Source organism: Lissotriton vulgaris, unplaced genomic scaffold (genome assembly GCF_964263255.1).
Source record: "Lissotriton vulgaris unplaced genomic scaffold, aLisVul1.2 SCAFFOLD_686, whole genome shotgun sequence".
NCBI lineage: Eukaryota > Metazoa > Chordata > Amphibia > Caudata > Salamandridae > Lissotriton > Lissotriton vulgaris.
In genome coordinates this window covers 404,193-426,362 of record NW_028249207.1, presented here as the reverse complement: position 1 = coordinate 426,362, position 22,170 = coordinate 404,193, and the positions used below count along the sequence as shown (strand labels likewise).

The 22,170-nt window shown below is 45.5% G+C and overlaps 1 protein-coding gene across 1 annotated transcript in view; it reads right to left on the bottom strand.

Annotated features, from left to right (window-relative positions):
- Window positions 1–22,170, bottom strand: part of DHX33 (DEAH-box helicase 33) — a 153,267-nt gene that overhangs the window by 91,864 nt on the left and 39,233 nt on the right. The window contains exons 3-4 of the mRNA XM_086950277.1: window positions 11,730–11,957; window positions 4,892–5,062 (exon numbers count right to left, since the gene is read on the bottom strand). Coding sequence (XP_086806403.1) covers window positions 4,892–5,062; window positions 11,730–11,957 — 399 coding nt within the window. The remainder of the gene's footprint in view (window positions 1–4,891; window positions 5,063–11,729; window positions 11,958–22,170) is intronic.

Here is a 22,170-nt window from a genome sequence, read left to right as displayed (position 1 = left end):
CCTCACTAGACCCCATTCCCACTCTCGCTATCACTCCATCTCCATGCCCTTCAGCCTCCTACTTCCACCGTGCAGCAGATTCCATCTCCCTCTTCCATCCCTCTACTATCCGATCGTGGTCATATATCTTTTCTACGATTCTTGGAGGCTGACTGTTATAATCCCAATCCCGCCTCGTCCTCCTAACTTCTTTCCGCACACGTTTCAAGCCTAACACCTCCTTGCTTTTCTTGCATCCCCATCAACAAGAGATCTTTGAACAAAAGCCACCTTACCTAACATCATGTTTGTAGAGTTTTGTGCTACAGAGGAGGACTACATATAATTTTTGTTCTCCTTCAGACACAACCGCATACTGTTGATCGACAGACCCCTTCCCCTTGCAGTCAGACGCCTTCCTTAACTACTGCTACCATCACCTTTTTTTTTTTTAACAATTAGGTTTACACTGTATATATCAAGGCCTTGGCCTGAAGGATACATTTTGATGAAAATATGTGACAGTGTATACAGCTGATGGTAACTTCTGGAAAACTTGTATACACAACAATAACATTGCGCAGTACATCTCGAATCCCACAGAGTTATACATGAACAATTGGATATACGAACTCGAAGTCTTAAATAAAATTCCTGGTTGATCAATCTCATCAGGGTTCTGGAGTAACAAGGGGGGTAGCTCTATGCCCCGGTAATCCGCCCAACGCTGCCATATTTTCCGATGCTTTTGGGGGCAACCACAAGCTTGAAATACAACAATCTCAGCATTCATTCATTCATCAATGGCTTTTGTCCACCTACCTATCGTCGGAGGGGACACACTTTTCCACAGCTGGGCAATATCCCGTTTAGCAAAGGTGATGGCTAAAAACAATAGGTGCTGCTTGTACAGGTACCTGCCAATACCCTCACTACTATACAATAACAGTAGTTTCGGCTCGAATGGAAGATCCTGCGACAACACCTCGCTCAGGCATGCCACAATCCTCCACCAGAATGTTTGCAGTGCTGTGCAGTCCCAGACAGTATTCATGAAGGTCCCGTCTTCCATCCCACATCTTAAACATATAGGGGACTGAATGGCGCCCATCTTCCAGAGTCATAGTTGGGTGTAGTATATGCGGTGTAAATATTTAAACTGTGCGAGTCTGCAGTGCGTTGAAACCGCCGCACCTCGAGCGCTAGCTAAGGCTTCAGTCCAATCGTCATCAGTTATGCCTGGTATCTCCTCTAACCTATTCCTGCCTGGCCTTATGTAGTGTGGTGTGGTTGTGTGTCGTCAGTTTGATATATCTAGCTGGTCTTGTGGGCATCAACCATCACTTTTGACCACAGCAACCTGCTCACCCTAAGTGACCTGAACAACTAGCTTGATGAGATTGATCTAGTGCAACCTTTACCTGCCCTATGAAACCTAAACGTGTTAAACATGTGCTCGCTTATAGCAACCCCACCAGTCAGCTGGACAACCCTCTGGAAGCAATCTTGGCATCTCCTGGAACTATCACTATCAAATGAAACAATGTACTCTTTTCGAGTGACCACCATTCTATCACCTTTCACCACAACCAATCTTCCGTACAAATCACCACACTACCCTGAATTACAAGACCCTGGAGAAACTCCACTTTGATGCACTTTAATTTCCTCTCTCCAATTACAGGGAAAACATACAGAGAAAATGGTTGAAGGAGTTTGACCTGTGGCTTACAACATTTCTGGAAACCGATGGAAGATTAGCTGGTTCTTAAAAGAACAGAAAACAGAAAAAGCCAAAAACAGAACACTTAGAAACTTAGGGAAAATATTACAACAATGACAAATTGCATTGCTGACTCAATTGTAGACCATACCAAGTCATCAACAAGAAATCACCCACTACTACACAACAAGCATCAAAGCCATCTACACCTCCAGAGACCTCCACAAAATCATCACAACAGTGACACTGAAAGCGCCTCTCCTTGAATTACCAATTCTGAAGCCCTTTGTAACTCATATCCAGCCCATTCCATTACCAAAGCCATAGCTCTCAATAACTAATTTTCACCCGAGATCCTGGGACAACTCTCACTCCCATGTCTCCCTCAGATAAACCAATCTTCCCAATTTTATTGATTTGGCCATTCTTTAAAAGCAAACTTTTAAACACCAGTGGTAGAGCTAGTTCTCCTTCAGACCTCTCCCTCCCAGACATCTTCAAGGGCATCATCACCTCAATGGCACATCCAGTCAGAGACATCAACCATCAGATCATATCTCTGGCTCCTTCAACTAATTCATGACGTCTTACACTTGCTCAAGAAACTGGTTTTGAGCCCTTTGACCCATCAAACAGCAGGTGTGTCACTATCTGAGCACTCTTACGCAAGATAATTGACCAAGCAACTTTTGTACAAATCTGTCTTCAATAAAGAATACATTCTATTGAACTATCTAGCCAGATTCTGCTCTAGCCCTTGCACAGAAACATTACTAATCACCAGTGAGGTCTCGGATCAACCACAGAGCAGACTGGCAGGCCAATGCTGCTCTACCTGAGCTTTCCACTGCCTTTAATGCGGTGCACCACCCCATCAGACTACAGAGACTGGGCTACCTCACAATACAATTGACTGATTGGTCTTATTCCTCAACAAGAGATCCCAAACAACTTTGCTTTGTTTCGATCCAAAACATTCATCAATGCAACAGATCTCTTCCTAACCTCCATGATTGCTCTTCTTTTCTTCAGTGCCTATCACTGACATACTGCAGTTCTCAAATCCTTCTACCTCTCCTGCTGTACTACAACCTTGGAAAGTATTAATTCCTCGAATCATGCTCCCTGGAGACTGGCAGCTAACAGGGAACCAATGGATGGTAAGTAACCAACAACAGCTCTACTCAAAATCAGAGATCTTCACTTACAGAAAAGGATACTTTTGCTGCCCAGTGCTTAATGTCACTTGGAATTAAGAATTACCCTGTGTGAACTATCAATGATGAGAACCTTAGAGTAAATATGGACGTCAGTCTTTCTCTGAAAGCCAGGGTCAACAAGGTTACCAATACCTTCCTTAATCTAAAGCGACCATGCACAGTTGTTCCCATATCCTTAGTTCAAGCTAAAATCACCCTTAGTTCTCCCTCACTTTGACTACACTAACAGACTGTTTCTTTGTTGTGCAGACTACGGCTTTTGGTCCTACACAGACTACAGCGTCTTCAATATGCCACCATCAGACTTCCACCACATCTTTAAAGGAGAGAACACATCTCTCCTGCTATTTAAGCTAATTCACTAGCTTACCATGGACAGGCATCTCTTAATGGCCTTTATGGTGTAGGGTGGATGGTTTTTGCAACAGAAACTCTTCAAGTACCATCTAAAACGGCTCTCTGATGAAAATTAGTATCACTTCTACTGATCACCTATACATAAAGTCCCACATCTGCCATGTTCTGGATCACCATCCCAGCACAATATAAAAACCTCTCTAACCACTTTCAGTTCTGAAGAGCTTTAACAAAATAGCTGTCACACCCTGGCTCAACTCACACCCACCTTTGATCTCAGATGTCCTTCTATTGTACACATCACAAATAAACCAACAAAGATGTACTGACGGAGGCTTCAACAGGAATCGGTTGAGTACCAACAAGCACAATCCTTTCAACCTCATACTCTTCTGCATTCCTGCCATATTCATACCATCAAGTTTGCAGTAACAAAAGTTAAGCGCTCCTTTTGCCCACTTGCATGACTCAAAGTGCCTCCCCATAGGTCAGATTAGAAACTCTGTCCCAGTCAAGCGTACAGGGCAAAGCTGTCACAAATAAGACAGGTAAGGGACAGAACTTCAGAGCCATGCTAGAGGCCATATTACTAAAACACTAAGGTGACCGGTGGTATTCTTGCAAACATCTTAGCCACATGCAATTATTTGAGGCCGCAATCAAGTCAATCATTTTTTGCTTGCTATGCTACTCCAAATACGGACCACTCTTATAAAATCAGACATGGCTCAGCTCCAACAGCGAAAGATTCAGCCTAAACTAATATGCGGGGTCCCCTTCTAGAAGGAAAACCAAGCGACAGGTGTGAACAGACTCAGGTGCAATGGCTCACTGTGCCACAGAATTCAATCTGCACCGCCTCGAAGAGGCTGAAACTGGTCTGAGGTTGTTAGAGCAGGGTAGAGTGCCAACTGGAGTGGGTTGACCTTACACTACACGGGGTTAGAACTTATACATTTTTATCATACATTTTCCATTAATGCCTTGATGGTACCGTTTCAAGTGGGGTCCTGGTGAGAATATCAATTGGATGTACTATTTGGTCATATTATTAGAAAGGTTGTCAAGTTGAATATCATTGTTTGCTACCTTGGCTTAGATATTTTATTCTTATTCATGTATGGTATGATACGAAATAGTATTGACAGTGAGCACTCATGTTTCATTCCTATATAATGATGCAAATGGTAAATAAAGTTTTTTAAAAAAACTGGTCCGAGGTTTCCAATAAGTATTCCCATGCAGGTTTCATTTAGAACATAGGCAAAACAAGTATGCATTCATCTTGGACTGCAAGCATGTAGAAAAACCCCTGAAGTGCAAAAAGAAAGGATGTACATCTGGTAGTGTCCTTCGTAGGTGTTACAAAGAAGCAGCTTAAGACCTACACAAATTATCCAAAACATCCATATTTCTATATACCATAATATCTAGGAGGAAACAGTTCATCTTACTCAATTCCACTATCAATCTCATCAAACATGGTAGGTAAATAAGCTGCACAATTTTACATGTCTGCATACATCTTTTAATCAAAAAGTGTTTTATAAAGTGCTTTATAATAAATAACAACTGCCATTTAAGTACTTTGGACTAGAGAAATAGCAAATACCTGATGGATCTGAAAGAGTGTGACCACAGCTGCTTGGAGGTAATCACTCTGCGACTGTTTGGTGTAAAATATCTGGATGGGATGCTGTCGGCCTTCCAAGTAGAGTACTGGTGCCTTATTGAAATACTGTGAGAAAAGATCTACATCCATGGTGGCGGACATTACAATCACCTGTAAGGACAGAAGCATCAGTGAGATCTACAATTCAGTAGTGAGATGTGGCACACGGGCCACTCATGCTAAAAGTAGCAAATGTCAAAGCAAATATTGCTGCAGTGATTCAGCTATGAATAGCTTTAAGCATCTTGTAATTTAGCAGCATACACAACAGAAATGAAAACAATGTACCACTACAACGGAATTTATTAAATGCATATATATATATGGACTGTTAAAAAGAAGAGTTCATAAACTCAATCACCTTTCCGGAAATAAGTTGTTTCTCTGCGTAGAAGCAGTATTCCTAGCTAACTAATGTTACTTTGTCTTAAATCTAAAGTCAAGCCTTTACAGCCCAGCTGGTACTAATTAAATTTGTCCTCATAGGAATGACTTACATGGTCGAATAAATGTACGTGGTCAAAACACTATCCACACCTGTGCATTCACCCTAGAGACTATATGGTCCTATTGAACAATTTGTTATTAAATAAAAATACTTTATTCTAATTTTCATCACTGTCCCATAGTAGTTTGCATATTCTGTATTTGCCATTGAGAGCACTTGCGTTTTCACATCACAAATAAACCAAAAATCCTCCGCTTTTCAAATCCGGATAACATCACCCAAAAGGCACTGATTCCTGAGACAGACCAAATACTAATATGTAGGAAAATAAATATGCCAACCAAAATAATGAAGAAAAAAAGGATTTTATTACAGAAAAAAGGTGCTTTAGGGCATGAAAATGGTGGTCTGTCTGAGTAAAGTAAGCTATGTTTACTATATTAATGAGAGAAAGAAACTTGAAAACTTTTAGATCGGAATTAGTGGAATAAGATGTATTTAGTTCAATTGAATAAAGGCTGCAACTCGATTTTTTTTATATGGAACAGCAGGATGATAACAGTTGCATACAATTATGCAATGCTTCATCAGTAAATGCATCATATACATATGTACTTTCCACTAAAGTTGGACTACCTACCATGCCCATTTTTGACTGCGCTTGTCACAGTAAATTAAATCCTGGTCCAATCACCAGTATATATAATTTGTTCCTTAAACTTTCTTTAAATAAAAAAAACTCATACCCTCTTCAGCAACTTTAATTGCATCTAAATCTTGCAGTAAATAACTCCAAGCGTAAATGAAATTAATACAATAAATTTAGCATCCCTGACCTATCACCAGACCTCAAGAAACCTACTCGCCTCTCTCGCTATTACGAGTCGGATTTTACTATGGCAAGATATTTTTAGGGCCTACCTCCCTGGTCTGGCGAAAGAGCTCGAGTTAGCGAAGAACAGGTGTTCTGTTGATTCAGAAAATGAGTGAATAATAAAGTTGCTTTTACATAAATAAGGTGTTTCAAATGATGACAAACTAGAGAAAATAAATGAAGCTAAATAACGGACTTGGCATTGCTGTGACTGATATGTGCGTACAAACTCAGACTGGCAATCGGGGTACAATATTGTTAGAAAACCATGTTTATCCTGAGTAGAACTCCTGTTGTGATGTTGCATGAATTATAGTCATTGCAATACTCGGGAGATGGCCTTTTGGGCAATGTCTTAATGTAAGACAAGGTGCTTGTTATTTCATAAAGTTTCCAATATTCATTATTAATTAACAGGAACACCAAAATGCCCGATAAAACTATGCGAGTGATATTTATGAACATATTTATGGCAAGTACACGGTCATACAGAATGTGTGTTCTTGATTGTAATATTGTAGTAGAAAAAAATCCAAAAACAATTTGAAGAACCAGTACAACAACCGATTTAAAATGTTCACTAAGTCAGATTTTCATGGTCACTCAAATTACGCCGCAAATGGACAAAAGTAGCTAATTACAGGTTACTTTGTGCAGACTTGTCAACTAAAAATAAATAAATCACCATGTGAAATGGGAACAGAGCCTTGGCGAGGTAGGCACGATGCCGAGAACTGCCAAAGACGCACCCTTGCCCTCTCCTGACCACAACCCCCTCCTAAAACAAAATTAAACAAAACGTTTCTGAGGCTAATTTCTAATTTAAAACATTTATAAAGCGCAGCGTGCACCGTACGGTTTCTTGGCGCTAGAGGAGATCTCAGCAACAGAGACAGAATAGAACCTGTCGTGGAAAAGGGGGGGAATTACACGGAGAAGGCCTGTTTGAAAAGAAACGTTTTTAAGTCTTTACGAAAGGAAAGGTAGTGAGTGGCAGAGCGAAGGTGATCAGGAAGGGAGTTCCAGAACGTGGGGGCCAGAGTAGAAAAGTTGGTTCCACCCCACTTTTTACGTTTGAAACGTGGGATTTGAAGAAGAGATTTGGAAGAAGAACGAAGCTCTCTGGTGGGGATGTATTCTTTTATTAGCGAGGAGATGAAAGCGGGGGCAGTGCCTTGACGGGCCTGGAAGACCATGCAGCCGGTCTTAAAAAGGGAACGTTCCTTAACAGGAAGCCAGTGAAGCTCCCTGAGGAGAGGTGTGGAATGATGATGACGTGGGAGACCATAGACCAGCCGGGCCGCCTGGTTCTGGACCATCTGGAGTCTCCGCAGGCTGTATGCCGGAATGCCGTTAAAAAGGGCATTGGCATAGTCCAGCCGCGATATCACCAGTGCGGCCATGATCAACTTTAGTGCCTGAGGGGAAAAGAAACGGGAGACAGTGCGGATGGTTCGGAGGGTGAGGAAGCAAGAGGAGACTACAGCACTAACTTGTGAATGAAGAGTAAGCTGGTTGTTCATTTTAACCCCCAGTGTTTTGACTGTGGTTGAAGGAGTGGGGGGGGACCAAGAGAGGAGGGCCAAAAAAGAGAGTTCCAGGGGCTGGACGAACCACCTGTGAGAACCAACTCGGTTTTGTCCGGGTTCAATTTGAGATGGTTGTGGTTCATCCAGTCCCTGATGAATGTCATGGTAGACTGAAAATTAGAGACAGCGAGGGGAGAGGAGGATAGATCAAAGATGAGCTGGAGGTCGTCGGCATAATTGTACACGGTGACCTCCAGCTGCTGAAGAGCTAAAATAAGAGGGAAGATATAAAGGTTAAATAATAAGGGGGAAAGAGAGGAGCCCTGGGGAACACCACAAGTGACGGGGAGTGGAGTGGTCGTGAAGTCTCCTAACCGGACCGCCTGGGTGCGGTCCCTCAGGAAGGAGGTAAGCCAGATCAGGGCTGAACCCTCAATTCCAGCCGCCTTGACACGGGACAATAAGATGGTGTGGTCCACCGTGTCAAAGGCGGCGGAGAGATCGAGGAGTACCAGCGCCTGATGTTTGTTATTATCCATACCCTTCCTGAGGTTGTCCAGGACCGAGACCACAACTGATTCGGTCGAGTGCCTAGGGCGAAAGCCAGCCTGGCGGGGAGCCAACCCCCCATTAGCCTCTACGTGGGCGCTGAATACCGCGGTGGCATGGCGTTCCAGCACCTTGCCCAAATAGGGCAACAGGGAAATGGGGCGATAATTGGCTGAGATAGACGGGTCAGCGCCAGGCTTCTTTAAAATGGGCACTATGATGGCTGATTTGAGCGTATGGGTCACTACTCCCTGTGCAAGGGAATTGTTGAGGAAAGTAATGGGGGATTCAGGGCAAGAGGAATAGATATGTTGCAGGATTCGTGCCGGACAGATATCTGCCGGAGAACCCGACTTTACTTTGGGGAGTATCTCCCGGAATCGTGCCTCTGTAAGGAGAGGGATAGAGGTAAGATGACATTGAACAGTGGGAGGGGAGGGATCAACAAAGGCGGAGGAAGGGGGGGGGGATGTTCGCTTTGATAGTGGCGATCTTCTCCAAGAAGTAAGTGTTGAGTTGGTCGCATAGTGACTGGGATGGGGGGATTTGGGGTGAAGCTCTATCGGAATAGGCCAGGTCATTCACTATGCCGAATATTTCCCTAGTTTTGTTTTCAGCTGACATAATTTTTGTAGAAAAATAGGTGGTTTTAGCGGAGAGAATTACAGTTTTGTATTCGGCAAGTGATTTTAGGTAAAGGGTTTTTAATGAGGGGCAGTAATTTTTTCTCCACTGTCTCTCTGCCTGTCGAGTGGTCAGTTTTAGCTCCTTTAGGTGGTCGTTGAACCACCTGTTGGAGCCCTTAGGTCGCCGGATGGAAATGCGACGCAGGGGAGCCACTGAGTTGCAACCTCCAGTCAGCCAGGTATTAATAGCGTTGGCTTGAGCGTTGGATGAAAGACCAGACAGAATCGGGGTGGAGTTCCGAAGCAGGGAGGACAAGGAAGGAAGGTCGACTCTGTTCCAATTCCGCGCCCAGGTATTTTTGGCGTGTGGGGCTTTAGGTACAGGGTTGTGGGAAATGGAGAAAGAGATAAGGGCATGGTCGGACCAGGGACAGGGGGATACAGTCACCGAGGAAATTGGAAGATTGAGGGACCAAACCTGGTCAAGTATGTGACCATGAGAATGAGTGGGAACAGTTATGTGCGGGACGAAGTTCAGAGAAAAAAGGGATTCTGTGAACTCTTTCGAGGCAGTGCACTCAGAGGGATCCGAGGGCCAGTAGTTAAAATCCCCTAGCACCAAAACCGACGCGTAGTTGACCACCAAGTTGGCCAGCAGGTCTTGAAATGCCGGTAGGAACAAATACGAAGACTAGTGGTGGACGATACATTAGAAGACAAGTAATAGGGGGAGAAAAAGAAAGGGAACGAACTACAAGGAACTCAGTAAGGGGGATGGGGGGAGAGGGAAGGGTTTGAAAGTTTAATTCCGACCGAGCGATTAACGCCACACCACCACCAGCCCTGCCTGCCGAACGATCGGCACATAGGGCAACGTAGGAAGGGGGGAGGGTAGCCAAGAGAACAGGGAGGGAAGAATCACAGAACCAGGTTTCGGTCAAGAGCAGTAGGTCAGGCTTCTCAGTATCAAGCAGGACAAACAGCTCGTGATGGTGCTTGACCGCTGACCTGGTGTTGAGTAAAAGAGCAGATAGCGAGTGAGTAGGGGGGAGAGGATCAGGCGGGGGAGAGCAATGTGGCGGAGAGGCCGATCGGGAAGGCGGCGATGTAGGAGTAAAAGGAGGGACAAGCCCTAATGAGGCGATGTGCCTACGGACGGTTTCTGAGAGAGGCCAGTGGCCTTGGAGGGTGGTGAGTTCCTCTGAAGAGTAAGATATAAATTTGGCATGGAGTCGTGCCCCTGGCCCCGGCTGCGGACGGGCGCAGACGGGCTTGCCTTAGGCGCGCCTTTGGCACGCAAACGGCGCTCCCGCTGCGCTCGTCCGCTGCGCTTCCTGTGAATGCACATATCTAGGGTGGGGGGGCGTGGCCTCAGGGGGCGTGTTCTGCAAGCACGCCTGCGGTGATGGCGGCCGCTGTCTGAAGGGCGTCACAGCGTTGAATCCGCTGTGCGCGAAGGGGAATGTTTGATGGCAAAGTGCTTTAAAATACACAAGTAAGTGACACAACACAGTTTAAAAATGCTGCCAAAATGCAATTTCGTTCGTACCACCAGAACTCGGCTTCCGCCTCAGGCCTGGGAAAATGAGATCTGCGGGACGCTAATAGTCAGCGTTATTTATAGGTTGGGCGGGGGGCGTGGCCTCAGGGGGCGTGTTCTGCAAGCACGCCTGCGGTGATGGCGGCCGCTGTCTGAAGGGCGTCACAGCGTTGAATCGGCTGTGCGCGAAGGGGAATGTTTGATGGCAAAGTGCTTTAAAATACACAAGTAAGTGACACAACACAATTTAAAAAATGCTGCCAAAATGCAATTTCGTTCGTACCACCAGAACCCGGCTTCCGCCTCAGGCCTGGGAAAATGAGATCTGCGGGACGCTAATAGTCAGCGTTATTTATAGGTTGGGCGGGGGGCGTGGCCTCAGGGGGCGTGTTCTGCAAGCACGCCTGCGGTGATGGCGGCCGCTGTCTGAAGGGCGTCACAGCGTTGAATCGGCTGTGCGCGAAGGGGAATGTTTGATGGCAAAGTGCTTTAAAATACACAAGTAAGTGACACAGCACAGTTTAAAAATGCTGCCAAAATGCAATTTCGTTCGTACCACCAGAACCCGGCTTCCGCCTCAGGCCTGGGAAAATGAGGCTGCAGCCGATTTGTCCTGGGGTATTTTCACACCCTTTACAAGTCATCAGGCAATCAAAGGCTTGAAAGACGAGCTGAAAACTCACTCACCGCAGTGGTTTCCCGAGCTTGTCTTCCCTACAACCATGTGATTTTGGCTCCTCACCGGGTGACTTGTGAAGGTAGTGTCGCACGTATAGCACTGTGCGAGTTTGCAGGTCTCCTTGTGATCAGAACAATACAACAACCAAGAAATTCAGAGCAGTGTACAAGCCTCTTAAATAAATAATATTTTGCATGCTATGCAAGCACTTGCACCAGGAGCCACTGAGTGAGAGGAAAAGTGTAGAAATACTTGGTTAACTGCATCAGTATTATACTAGTAAATGGGCTCCAACTGGACTACACGGTTCTTACAGCCAGTGATTGACAGTGAAGATAGAACCTTTAACATAGCACTACCAAACCTGAATACATATCTACAATAAGGGCAGAGGGGAGATATTAAACCTCTTCTTATCACACTAACAAATGCATAGGTTTGTTGACTTTCTTAGGGCAGCCCAGGAAAATCTAATTCCCCTTTATTTTCCCCAATACTTCGGAGGTTTAATGCTACCCCATCAATGTACTTGCTTTAAGTGGCACTTTCCCCAGCTCCTTCCGTTTCTTTTGCGCCATTTTCACCACTCCAAAAAGCACATCTGTGTGTATAGTTCTTTCATGCGCCTCATCTAAAAGAACAATGCTGTATTTGCGTAGCTGAGGGTCTCCAATCGCCTCCCGGAGCAGCATTCCATCTGTTAAAAACTTGATTCTGGTCTCATCGGAGGTGACATCTTCGAAGCGAACAGTGTAACCAACCTGCAAAAGAGGATTTATGCACAATCAGAAGCAACTCATATCTTCATTCTGCTGATGTTAAGGAAGCGATTTGACATTTCCATTGCACGTCAACTAATCTCCTTTAAAAAAAAAAAGGTTTTATATAGCGCTTTACATGAGTATCAGATCATAGTTACAGGTTACATTGTTACAAAGGTTACACAGTTATTAGAGCATGGCAACATAGTTACTTGTAAGGTCAAGATAAACAATAAGCAGAAATACGTACGGTGAAAAGCAGGCAAGGGGAGAGATGCAGGGGAGGGGGGTAGGAGCAGGGGAAGTAGACAGATAATGAGGCGGGAAAGAAGGAGGAGGGTGAGAGACACTGCATGGAAAGAGGAGGGGAAGGGCGGCGGGGACACAAACCGGTAGACGAGTCAAAGCAAAGTCCAGTAAGCTGTGATCCCAGGGGAAGTGGTATCACTTCCCTATCTTTGTTGCGAGAGGCTCCCTTTACGCAGTGGACTCTCTCAGAGGGGTCTCTGAGACTCAAAGGCCTACATACTGGATACTTCCCCAACAAGCATTTGCAATGCAATAGGTCTCGCATTAGGAAAGTTAGAGCTATTGGTCTTGTAAATGACACATTTTTTATTTATGCGTTGGGTTTTGAAAATAGCGAAATTAATAGCTTTGTCATTTACAATGCCAATACTTTTATCTTTTGCAAATTTGACACCTATAGCATTTGTAATGCAACATGTTTTGTATTTACGTGACTTAGATGTATTGATATTACAAATAACAATGGCTACATTTTTTTAAATAATACTTAAATAAAAGTTATTGTAATTTATAATGGCAATAGCTTAAACTTTTGTAAATAACTTTTGTGAAGATTATGTTCAGTGTATTTTATTGCGACGAAAATCCAAGAACAGAAGTGAAATATTAACATCTTTTTGTGACATTTGTAATAAAGCTTGAAACATTGAGAGAACATATTTGAACCAGTTGTTGAATGGTTGCACAGATTGATACTGTGGTGGCGACGAGTGATGTTGTGGCGACGAGTGATGCTGTGGCGATCAGTGATGCTGTGGTAGCGCATAGTGATGTTGTGGTGCCCCTGAGTGATGCTGGTGTGACCCTGAGTGATGCTGGTGTGACCCTGAGTGATGCTCTGGTGCCCCTGAGAGATGCTCTGGTGCCCCTGAGAGATGCTCTGGTGCCCCTGAGAGATGCTCTGGTGCCCCTGAGTGATGCTCTGGTGCCCCTGAGTGATGCTCTGGTGCCCCTGAGTGATGCTCTGGTGCCCCTGAGTGATGCTCTGGTGGCCCTGAGTGATGCTCTGGTGGCCCTGAGTGATGCTCTGGTGGCCCTGAGTGATGCTGTGGTGGTGCCATAGATAGAGTGAGGGCGATAGATAGCTAGAGGGAGGGCGATAGATAGCTAGAGGGAGGGCGATAGATAGCTAGAGGGAGGGCAATAGATAGCTAGAGGGAGGGCGATAGACAGATAGAGAGGGCGATAGACAGATAGAGAGGGCGATAGACAGATAGAGAGGGCGATAGACAGATAGAGAGGGCGATAGACAGATAGAGAGGGCGATAGACAGATAGAGTGAGGGCGATAGACAGATAGAGTGAGGGCGATAGACAGATAGAGTGAGGGCGATAGACAGCTAGAGTGAGGGCGATAGATAGCTAGAGTGAGGGCGATAGATAAATAGAATGAGGGCGATAGATAAATAGAATGAGGGCGATAGATAAATAGAATGAGGGCGATAGATAAATAGAATGAGGGCGATAGAGTGAGGGCGAGAGATAGAGTGAGGGCGAGAGATAGAGTGAGGGCGAGAGATAGAGTGAGGGCGAGAGATAGAGTGAGGGCGAGAGATAGAGTGAGGGCAAGAGATAGAGTGAGGGCGAGAGATAGAGTGAGGGCGAGAGATAGAGTGAGGGCGAGAGATAGAGTGAGGGCGAGAGATAGGGCGAGAGATAGGGTGAGGGCGATAGATGTGTGTGGTTGTGTGTGTGGTTGTGTGTGTGGTTAGGTGGGTGTGTGTGGTTGTGTGAGGTTGTATGTGTGGCTGTGTGTGGTTGTGTGTTTTGTTGGGTGTGGTTGTGGGTATGTGTGGTTAGGTTATTGTTGTGGTTGGGTGTGTGGTTGTGTTTGTGGTTGTGTGTGAGATTGTGTGTGTGTGGTTGTATGTGTGTGGTTGTGTGTGTGTGTGTGCGTAGTTGTGTGTTGTATGTGTGTGGTTGAGTGTGTGTGCGTGGTTGTATGTATGTGTGTGTGCGGTTATAGAAGGATGTACGTGGAAGAGAGCAGCAGATCAGCAAGGAGAAGAGAACAGGGAGTTAAAGAAGGAGGCGGTGGAAGAGAGCAGCAGATCAGCACAGGAGAAGAGAACAGGGAGTTAGAGGAGGAGGCGGTGGAAGGGAACAGCAGATCAGCACGGGAGAAGAAAACGGAGTTGGAGAAGGGGGCGGGTGGAAGAGAGCAGCAGATCAGCATAGGAGAACAGAACAGGGAGTTAAAGAAGGAGGCGGGTGGAAGAGAGCAGCAGATCAGCACAGGAGAAGAGCAGAGAACAGGGAGTTAAAGAAGGTGGTGGGGTTGAAGAGAGCAGCAGATCAGCACAGGAGAAAAGAACAGGGAGTTAAAGAAGGAAGCGGGTGAAAGAGAGCAGCAGATCAGCACGGGAGAAAAGAACAGGGAGTTAAAGAAGGAGGCGGGTGGAAGAGAGCAGCAGATCAGCACAGGAGAAGAGACTAGAACAGGGAGTTAGAGAAGGATACTCTGTGCACTGGCTGAACTGCAATGACTGAAATGGTCTGAGCCATGATCAGGAGGCGCTGTACACTGGTTGAGATCCTCAGTGCAACGGTTGAGAAGTCTTGTGCAAATGTGAGATTTGTGCAGTTGTGAAGATGCTCGGTGCACTGGCTGAGAAACTAAGCGCAGTGATTTAAATATAATATATGATGATCAGGAAGATCTGTGCAATGGTTGAACCCCTCTGTGCAATGATTAAAAAGCTCTGTGCACATGTTGAGGTGATCAGTACAACGTGCAACTGCATATGTGCAGTGGTCAAATGTCCTGTGTAATAGTTCAGATGCTACGTAAAGTTTGGAGTGCTCCATGAATGGTGGTTATGCTATGTGTACTGCTTGTAATGTTACGTGCAACGGCTGACGCGCTATGTGCAATGATTTAAATACTCTGTGCCATTATCAGAAGACACTGTACAAGGGTTAAGATTCTCAGAGCAATGGTTGAGAAGTCTTGTGCAAATGTCAGATCTGTGCAGTTGTCAAGATGTTCTGTGCACTGGCTGAGAAACTATGCACTGTGCTTTAACTACTCTGTGTGATGATCAGGAAGATCCATGCAACAGTGAGAAGCCTTGTGCACATGTGATCAGTGCAACGTGCATTTACAATTGTGCAATGGTGAAATGTCCTGTGTAATAGTTCAGATGCTATTTTTAAAGGTTAGAGTACTCAATGGAATTGTGGTGATGCCATGTGCACTGCTTGAGGTTCTATGTGCACTGCTTGTGGTGCTATGTGCACAGCTTGAGGTTCTATGTGCACTGCTTGAGGTTCTATGTGCACTGCTTGAGGTTCTATGTGCACTGCTTGTGGTGCTATGTGCACTGCTTGTGGTTCTATGAGCACTGTTTGTGGCTCCTTGTGCACTGCTTGAGGTTCTATGTGCACTGCTTGTGGTGCTATGTGCGCTGCTTGTGATTCTATGAGCACTGTTTGTGGTTCCTTGTGCACTGCTTGTGATGCCATGTGCACTGCTTGAGGTTCTATGTGCACTGCTTGTGGTGCTATGTGCACTGCTTGAGGTTCTAAGTGCACTGCTTGTAGTGCTATGTGCACTGCTTGTGGTTCTATGAGCACTGTGTGTGGTTCCTTGTGCACTGCTTGTGATGCCATGTGCACTGCTTGAGGTTCTATGTGCACTGCTTGAGGTTCTATGTGCACTGCTTGAGGTTCTATGTGCACTGTTTGTGGTGCTATGTGCACTGCTTGTGGTTCTATGAGCACTGCTTGTCGTTCCTTGTGCACTCCTTGTGATGCCATTTGCACTGCTTGTGGCGCAATGTGCGGTGGTTGAGTTGCTGTATTGAATGCGAGGCCCCTTGTGCTGGCTCAGATGCTTTATGCACTGCTTGAGATGTGAGCGCTAATTAAGAGGTCAAGTGCTTGGTTCAGAGGCTCTTGCAATGGCAGCGACGCTATGTTCAGTGTTTGCAATATTTGAGACCCTCTCTGCTCTGACTGCGCTCATTAGTGCTCCACTAGGATGTTCTTCACACTAATTGAGGTGTTGCAGACATTGCAGAGATTAATTGTTCAGTGGCTTTTGCGTCGGCTGAGGAGCCCTGAACAATAATCGTGATATGGCTCGCACAGGCTATAAAGCCACCTAAAATGACTGAGATGTTCGGTGCAGTAGCAGAGTGGTCACGTGCACTGAGGTTGTGATTCCGTAGCTTGGTATGCTCTGTGCTCTCGCCGAGATGATGCTCTGTGATCCGGATTTTATGTGGTGTTTTTGAGGCTCAATGTGAATGAGCAACACTTGAGATGGTTTGTTGACGACTCTTGAGTTCGGACTAGCCGTTGTTTCTTTCAGTACGTTTTCTGTGTGATATGGATCAAGTGATGGATTATTCTGAAAGCATACAGGCGGCTCTCCCCTCTTTCACGAAGCGCGTGCAGCAGGAAGACGCGCGAGTCTGGAACGGCGCTGACCGCACCAGCCTCAAGCTTCGATCCACTCCATCATCCCTGCTGACGCGCCGCTTCCACATATAGAATCACTGCACACCAGGGTGTGGGGGAGGCTTCAAGCTCACAGGCACGTCCGGATTCCCGAAGCGCGTCACAAGGCCGCGTCTGCAGCCCGTGCACCTGTGTGTCAAGAATGTGTGTCAGGAACACTAGTCTAAGGCACTGTAATTCAGACGCGTGTGGGAGGAAAGGGACGGGTAACAGTAACACCAAGTAACTTAAACACCAACGGGCTAATGGAAACTTTTCACAAGCGATCCTAGCATCCACTTATCAACAAGAGCGCCTACTGTATGCCCCACAGTAAGATTACTCTGACACCGTGGAACATCGCAGGAGCAGGCAAGATTGCATTAGAGCCTGAACAAGAAACCCACTTAAGATCATTTGATAAAAGACGTCTCCAGGAGACCTGGAGCTGTGGAGAAACACCACTCATGGGTTACTCAAAATTCTATAACCCAACTGTAAAAATTGGAGCGGAAGGCAGGCAAAAGGCGGGCTAAGCATCTACGTGACTCTCAATAATGTTTTTAATATAACAGAGTTGAAAACAGATTCCTCATTTATGCAAGCAGCACAGGGGAACAAATGCAAGAAGAGATCAAAAGCTTTCTGGGAGCATACAAATGGCAACGGTTGTTTCAACAGCGTTTGGCCAAAAATAAGTGGTTCAATAGCGCACTTAAATACCAGAAATGTGTATTAAAAGCAGCGAAGGTAAAGCAACACGCACAAGCATCCAGATTTCATTTGCTCATATTCATAGAATCAAGGCTAGAGCACAACAAGCTCTTGGCATAGCTGTGGGGAGGGGGGGAAGGAGAAATGCGAGTCACGGCCGCCAGGCCGTGAAGTTTGAAGCAGTGGGCGGGGAAGTAGATCCCTTTGAAGCTGCTGCCTGCTTGTGGGGACTGGGAGGCAGGGTGACGAGACGCAGGCCCTGCAGTGAATAATTATGGGAGGAGAGGTGCTGGCCTGAGGCAGAGCGCACCATATGGAGAGGGAGGGGGGTGGGCCGAGTGCAGGAGAAATGCTGCTGGCAGGGGGAAGGCTCGGGCAAGCTCGTGCATGAGGAGCTTGTCACGTGATTCTAATCTTGTGAACTGTTTGAAATCCGCCTGTTAGGAATTTTCTGGTTTAGCAGTAATAGGTTCGAGTAAACTCGACCTAAAAAGGGGAGAGCGAGTGCTTTGGTAAGGGGGTGCCATACCATACCTCAGCTGTGAGTGGCTCCCTAGGCGCAGTGGACTCTCTCAGTGGGTTTGCTGAGACTCCAGAGTATAAATATTGGATCTTTCCCCAACAAGGGGAGAAGGAGTGCTTAGTCAAAGAGCACAAAGGACAGGGGGTTAGGCAGAGTAGCATGCAAGGAGAGTGATTCAGGGGAGAGGGGATAGGAGCTAGGGAAGTAGACAAAGAGAGAAAGCGTACTAAATGGGAAAATATTTAATTAATGAGTTAGTATATAGCACTCGCTAGACCCGAAGGAATCAGAGTGCTTAACATGAGGAACAATAATGTTGCAATTAACACCAGTTAAAAGTTACATAAGTATCAAGAATAGCATTTAAAGAACATAGGGGACAAGGTGAATGGAGTAAGGAGGGGTAAGGAGATAGGGTAAAGGGGTAGGAGGAATATAAGATGTAGAGACAAGGGGAAAATCTGCTCAAGGTCCGGCTGGGTAGGTGACGGCGGGAGTCCATAACCCATCTCCTCTTTAGTTATCTGGTAGTTCCACCGGGAATCAGCACATAGGTGAGTCGCTGGTCTTTCTCCCACTGTTTCTCGCTGCTTATATTCACTGGCTTTACATTCCTAACAAGTAACTGTGCGTATATCAACTGCACGGCCCTGGTTCGCCAACGTTCCGGTTCTCTTGCCCTCTGAACACTGCTGCGAAGTTGTTCCCTTCTGGCCTTAGGATCAGAAACCTCCCTCCTGGAGCGCGGCAAAGATGAGGAAGATAGGGCACTCACCAGATTCTGTTGCAACATTGCTCAACCGTGTACCTGTGCTTCCCTGTCGCAGCTATCGGTGTCTGTAGGGGCATAAGCACTATCCGCTGTATCCAGGGAGCTCAATCTCCAAGCAAGCTGGTCACCGTGGGTCTGGAGGGGACTCCAGTGGTGTATTATTTTTGCAGCATAGGGCATCCGCTGGATGCAGACTGTTCTTGAGAGGATGCTCCTGGGAGAGGGGTAACACACAGGGGGGAAACAGACTCCGTTCAGTTGGTGCAGGGAGCCCCCAAGCCGTTCGCGCCCTCTTTCATTCTGCTGCGGACTAGAGTGTGGGGCGCCATCTTAGGGTCAGGCGTGGGGTCTTTGAGAGCTGAGAGTCCCTTGAAGGCCACAAGAATCACCGCCCCTGTGCAAGCACGTGTAGTGGGTGCCTTGATGATCCTCGGTTGAGGTGTCCAGCTCCCAATAATTAGTGGTGCTGTCCGAGCGCATTCCCCCACCGCTGCTCACGGGACTCTCTGCGCCTCTCGCCTCGACCTCATCCTTGGAACTGGCGGCGCCAGACACGACTCAGATGCATCCGGAGCCGGCATCGAACTCTGATCTGGAGGCATAGCCTGAGTCGAACGAGGTCGAGCGGACGGCGCCGGAGATGAAGGACACGGCGTCGATGTCCTCGGCGCCGGGAAATGCCAAGTCGGAGCTGCTGGTAGAAACGGCATAAAGGGAGCCTCAGCATAAGCCTGAGGAAACTCCAGGTTAAAGGCCATAGGACCCATGGGACCCAAAGGCGCTCCAGAGGGGTACATAGCTCTAGTAAAGACTCCATACATTGCGTTTAAGTAATGTGATGGATCCGTACCCGGGCCAGGGAAAGGTGGGTAGGCCCCGGAACAGTCTCCGGCTGAGGCATTACCGAACTCAGGCCAGTCGGTGCCGATGGTGGAGCCAATCATCCAAGCCTGATTCATCAGGGACTGGAACTTCATCCACCGGAACAGGAGTTTGAGCCAGCGTCAGAGAATGCGCCGGTGAAGCTTCAGGCGAAGCCGATCGAACAGGAGTACCTTGATTTGAGCCTGAAGGAGATGGAGAGATTAAGTCCTTACGACGCTAAGGAGCTGTTGATGTCTACTTCGGAGCCATATCCTTGTCTGTACGGCGTTGAGAGCCGTATCTCTTCTTTTTTTGTGCCTCTTTGACTTCGAAGCATTGCCCGATGTCAACTTCGTTCTCGACCTTGACCTGGACCTCGATCTTTATCTTCTTCAACCTGTCTTCTCTTTGCTCATCTTTGCCATGAATAGTTTGGCCTTTCTCTCCTTCAAAGCTTTTGGGTTCATCTGGCAACAGTAAGAGCAACCCTTGACATTGTGATCAGACGATAGGCATCAGACACAATCCTCGTGGGGGTCCGTGATGGACATATGACCCCCACACACTCTACAGGGCTTGAAACCAGACTTCCTCGAAGACATCGTTAGAAAAGAAACAAGAGAAGCAAGCCAAAAACACAATGTAACTACAAAACCACAGAGAGTCACAAAAAAACGTTAGCGTCAATGGCGCGGAAAAAAGTGAACCAACGTCATCACGTTCAAGCCTGCATAGAACATGACTGTTGTATTCTTTAGAAATTGAGATTCAGGCATTCCAAGCCTAATGTGTGAATGGAGCAAGCTTAAAAAACAAATCAAAATACAATGTAGCATTTGTCAATAATGTTTCAAGTTTAAAGCTTACTAAGTTGACTATATATGTTGGCACAAAATAAGACGTGATGGGAAGCATCATGTAGAACATAGGAGTCTTATTCAGGATGTTCCATTTTAAACATCTTAATATACTTTTAGTAAATATATTTAATTTCATTTTAATAAACAAAAGTGAAGAACAGATTAGTTATATTTCTAGTTGCCATTTTTGAAGTTGTGTCAAAATTCCAAATCTTAACTTTTGGAAGCCATTCCATGCATCTTAGGTTTGCGATATGTGGGGGGAAAAAACCAATGTCAATAGTTAAGAAAATCAAGGGAGAGAACAGGAAAGCAAAGCACCCAACAGAATGGGCAGGACTAGCAATCCCAATAAATTATAAATTAGAGGTCAGCCAGGTTAAAAATATTTCCAAGGTTTCAAACCTAAAGATCATATTTTTAAATAAAATGCCGTGTATTTTAGTCTTTGAATTCTTGACTCCTTTTTTAAATGTTATAGATGAATTAAATATTTTATCTATTGGACTAAAGAATATCCATAAAGGAACTGAAGCATTACGTTTCTTTAATATAGCATAAGAGATCAAGACCAAAAGTATAGCAAGTGTTTTTCTTAAACATGACCATAGGCTAGTTACATTAAATGGTATAATTTTCTGACAGACACTTAACATTCCCTCATTTGGAAGGACTCCTTGGATGTCAGAATCGAATTAGAAATTGTAGATCAATTCATCAAAACCTTCACCAGTCCCAGAGTCACCAAAGTCACCTGCAGAATTGATGCAATGACTCCATACGAGTGCTACCTTCACTGCTAATGTCAATTCTGCTTTTTTGCCTTACCCCGCAGAGGTCTGGACAAAAGACCAGAGCCAAAGGTATTCCTATCAGAAAGAAATATTATCCAAGAAAACTATCTTCTTAAGGAGAAAGATTATTATGTAGAATTAAGAAAATAAAAGTGATCATAAGAAATGTGATATCAATTGAATACTTTTCCCATGCATTCTCAACTGAGCAAGGTAGAAACAAAGACATGGGTGGAGGGTTTGTTAACTGAAAATAAAGTTGTTGCATCAAACGCCACATAATATTATTTTGTGCAAGTGGCAAATGTCAACAATGGGTATTACCCTCTCTAGAGAATACAATCCTGCAACAAGCGAAGCAGAGTTTTCAGTTTCTGCACTCCACAAATTACTCCTGAAAAGAGCCATGCATAGATCCTATAGGTGAACCTCCCCATCCCTACAGGTAAGCATATTGACACATTTGATTCTGTGGCCAATCTCAACACATTCTGTGCAACTGACAACCAAAGAAGATTGCTGTACACCTTACTCTGAATCATCAATAAATTATATCTAAACTAACTCCGCTGGGAACTGAGCCACCATTAAAATGGGCTCACTGAACAAGAAGGTTGCAAGAGGTTATCAGTCCCAGAAAACAAGAATGGAAAGAGCTATAACCCTGTACAGAGGTGAAATTGATAATCTATGTACCTGATCTTCTGAATTCTGGTCACTAGTGGGTAGGCTTGACCCTAACAGGGTATACATACTGGTGGCAACTACATGCAATCTGGATCTGAAAGGCGATTCCACAAAGTCAAAGAGGCCATGAGGACATTTTGCAGTTTGTACATGAGTGATTATATTATATGTACATGAGTGATTATATTATATCCTAACAGAGCTTGATCAACCAATAGGCCACATATTATCTCCGAAAGCAACTTGCC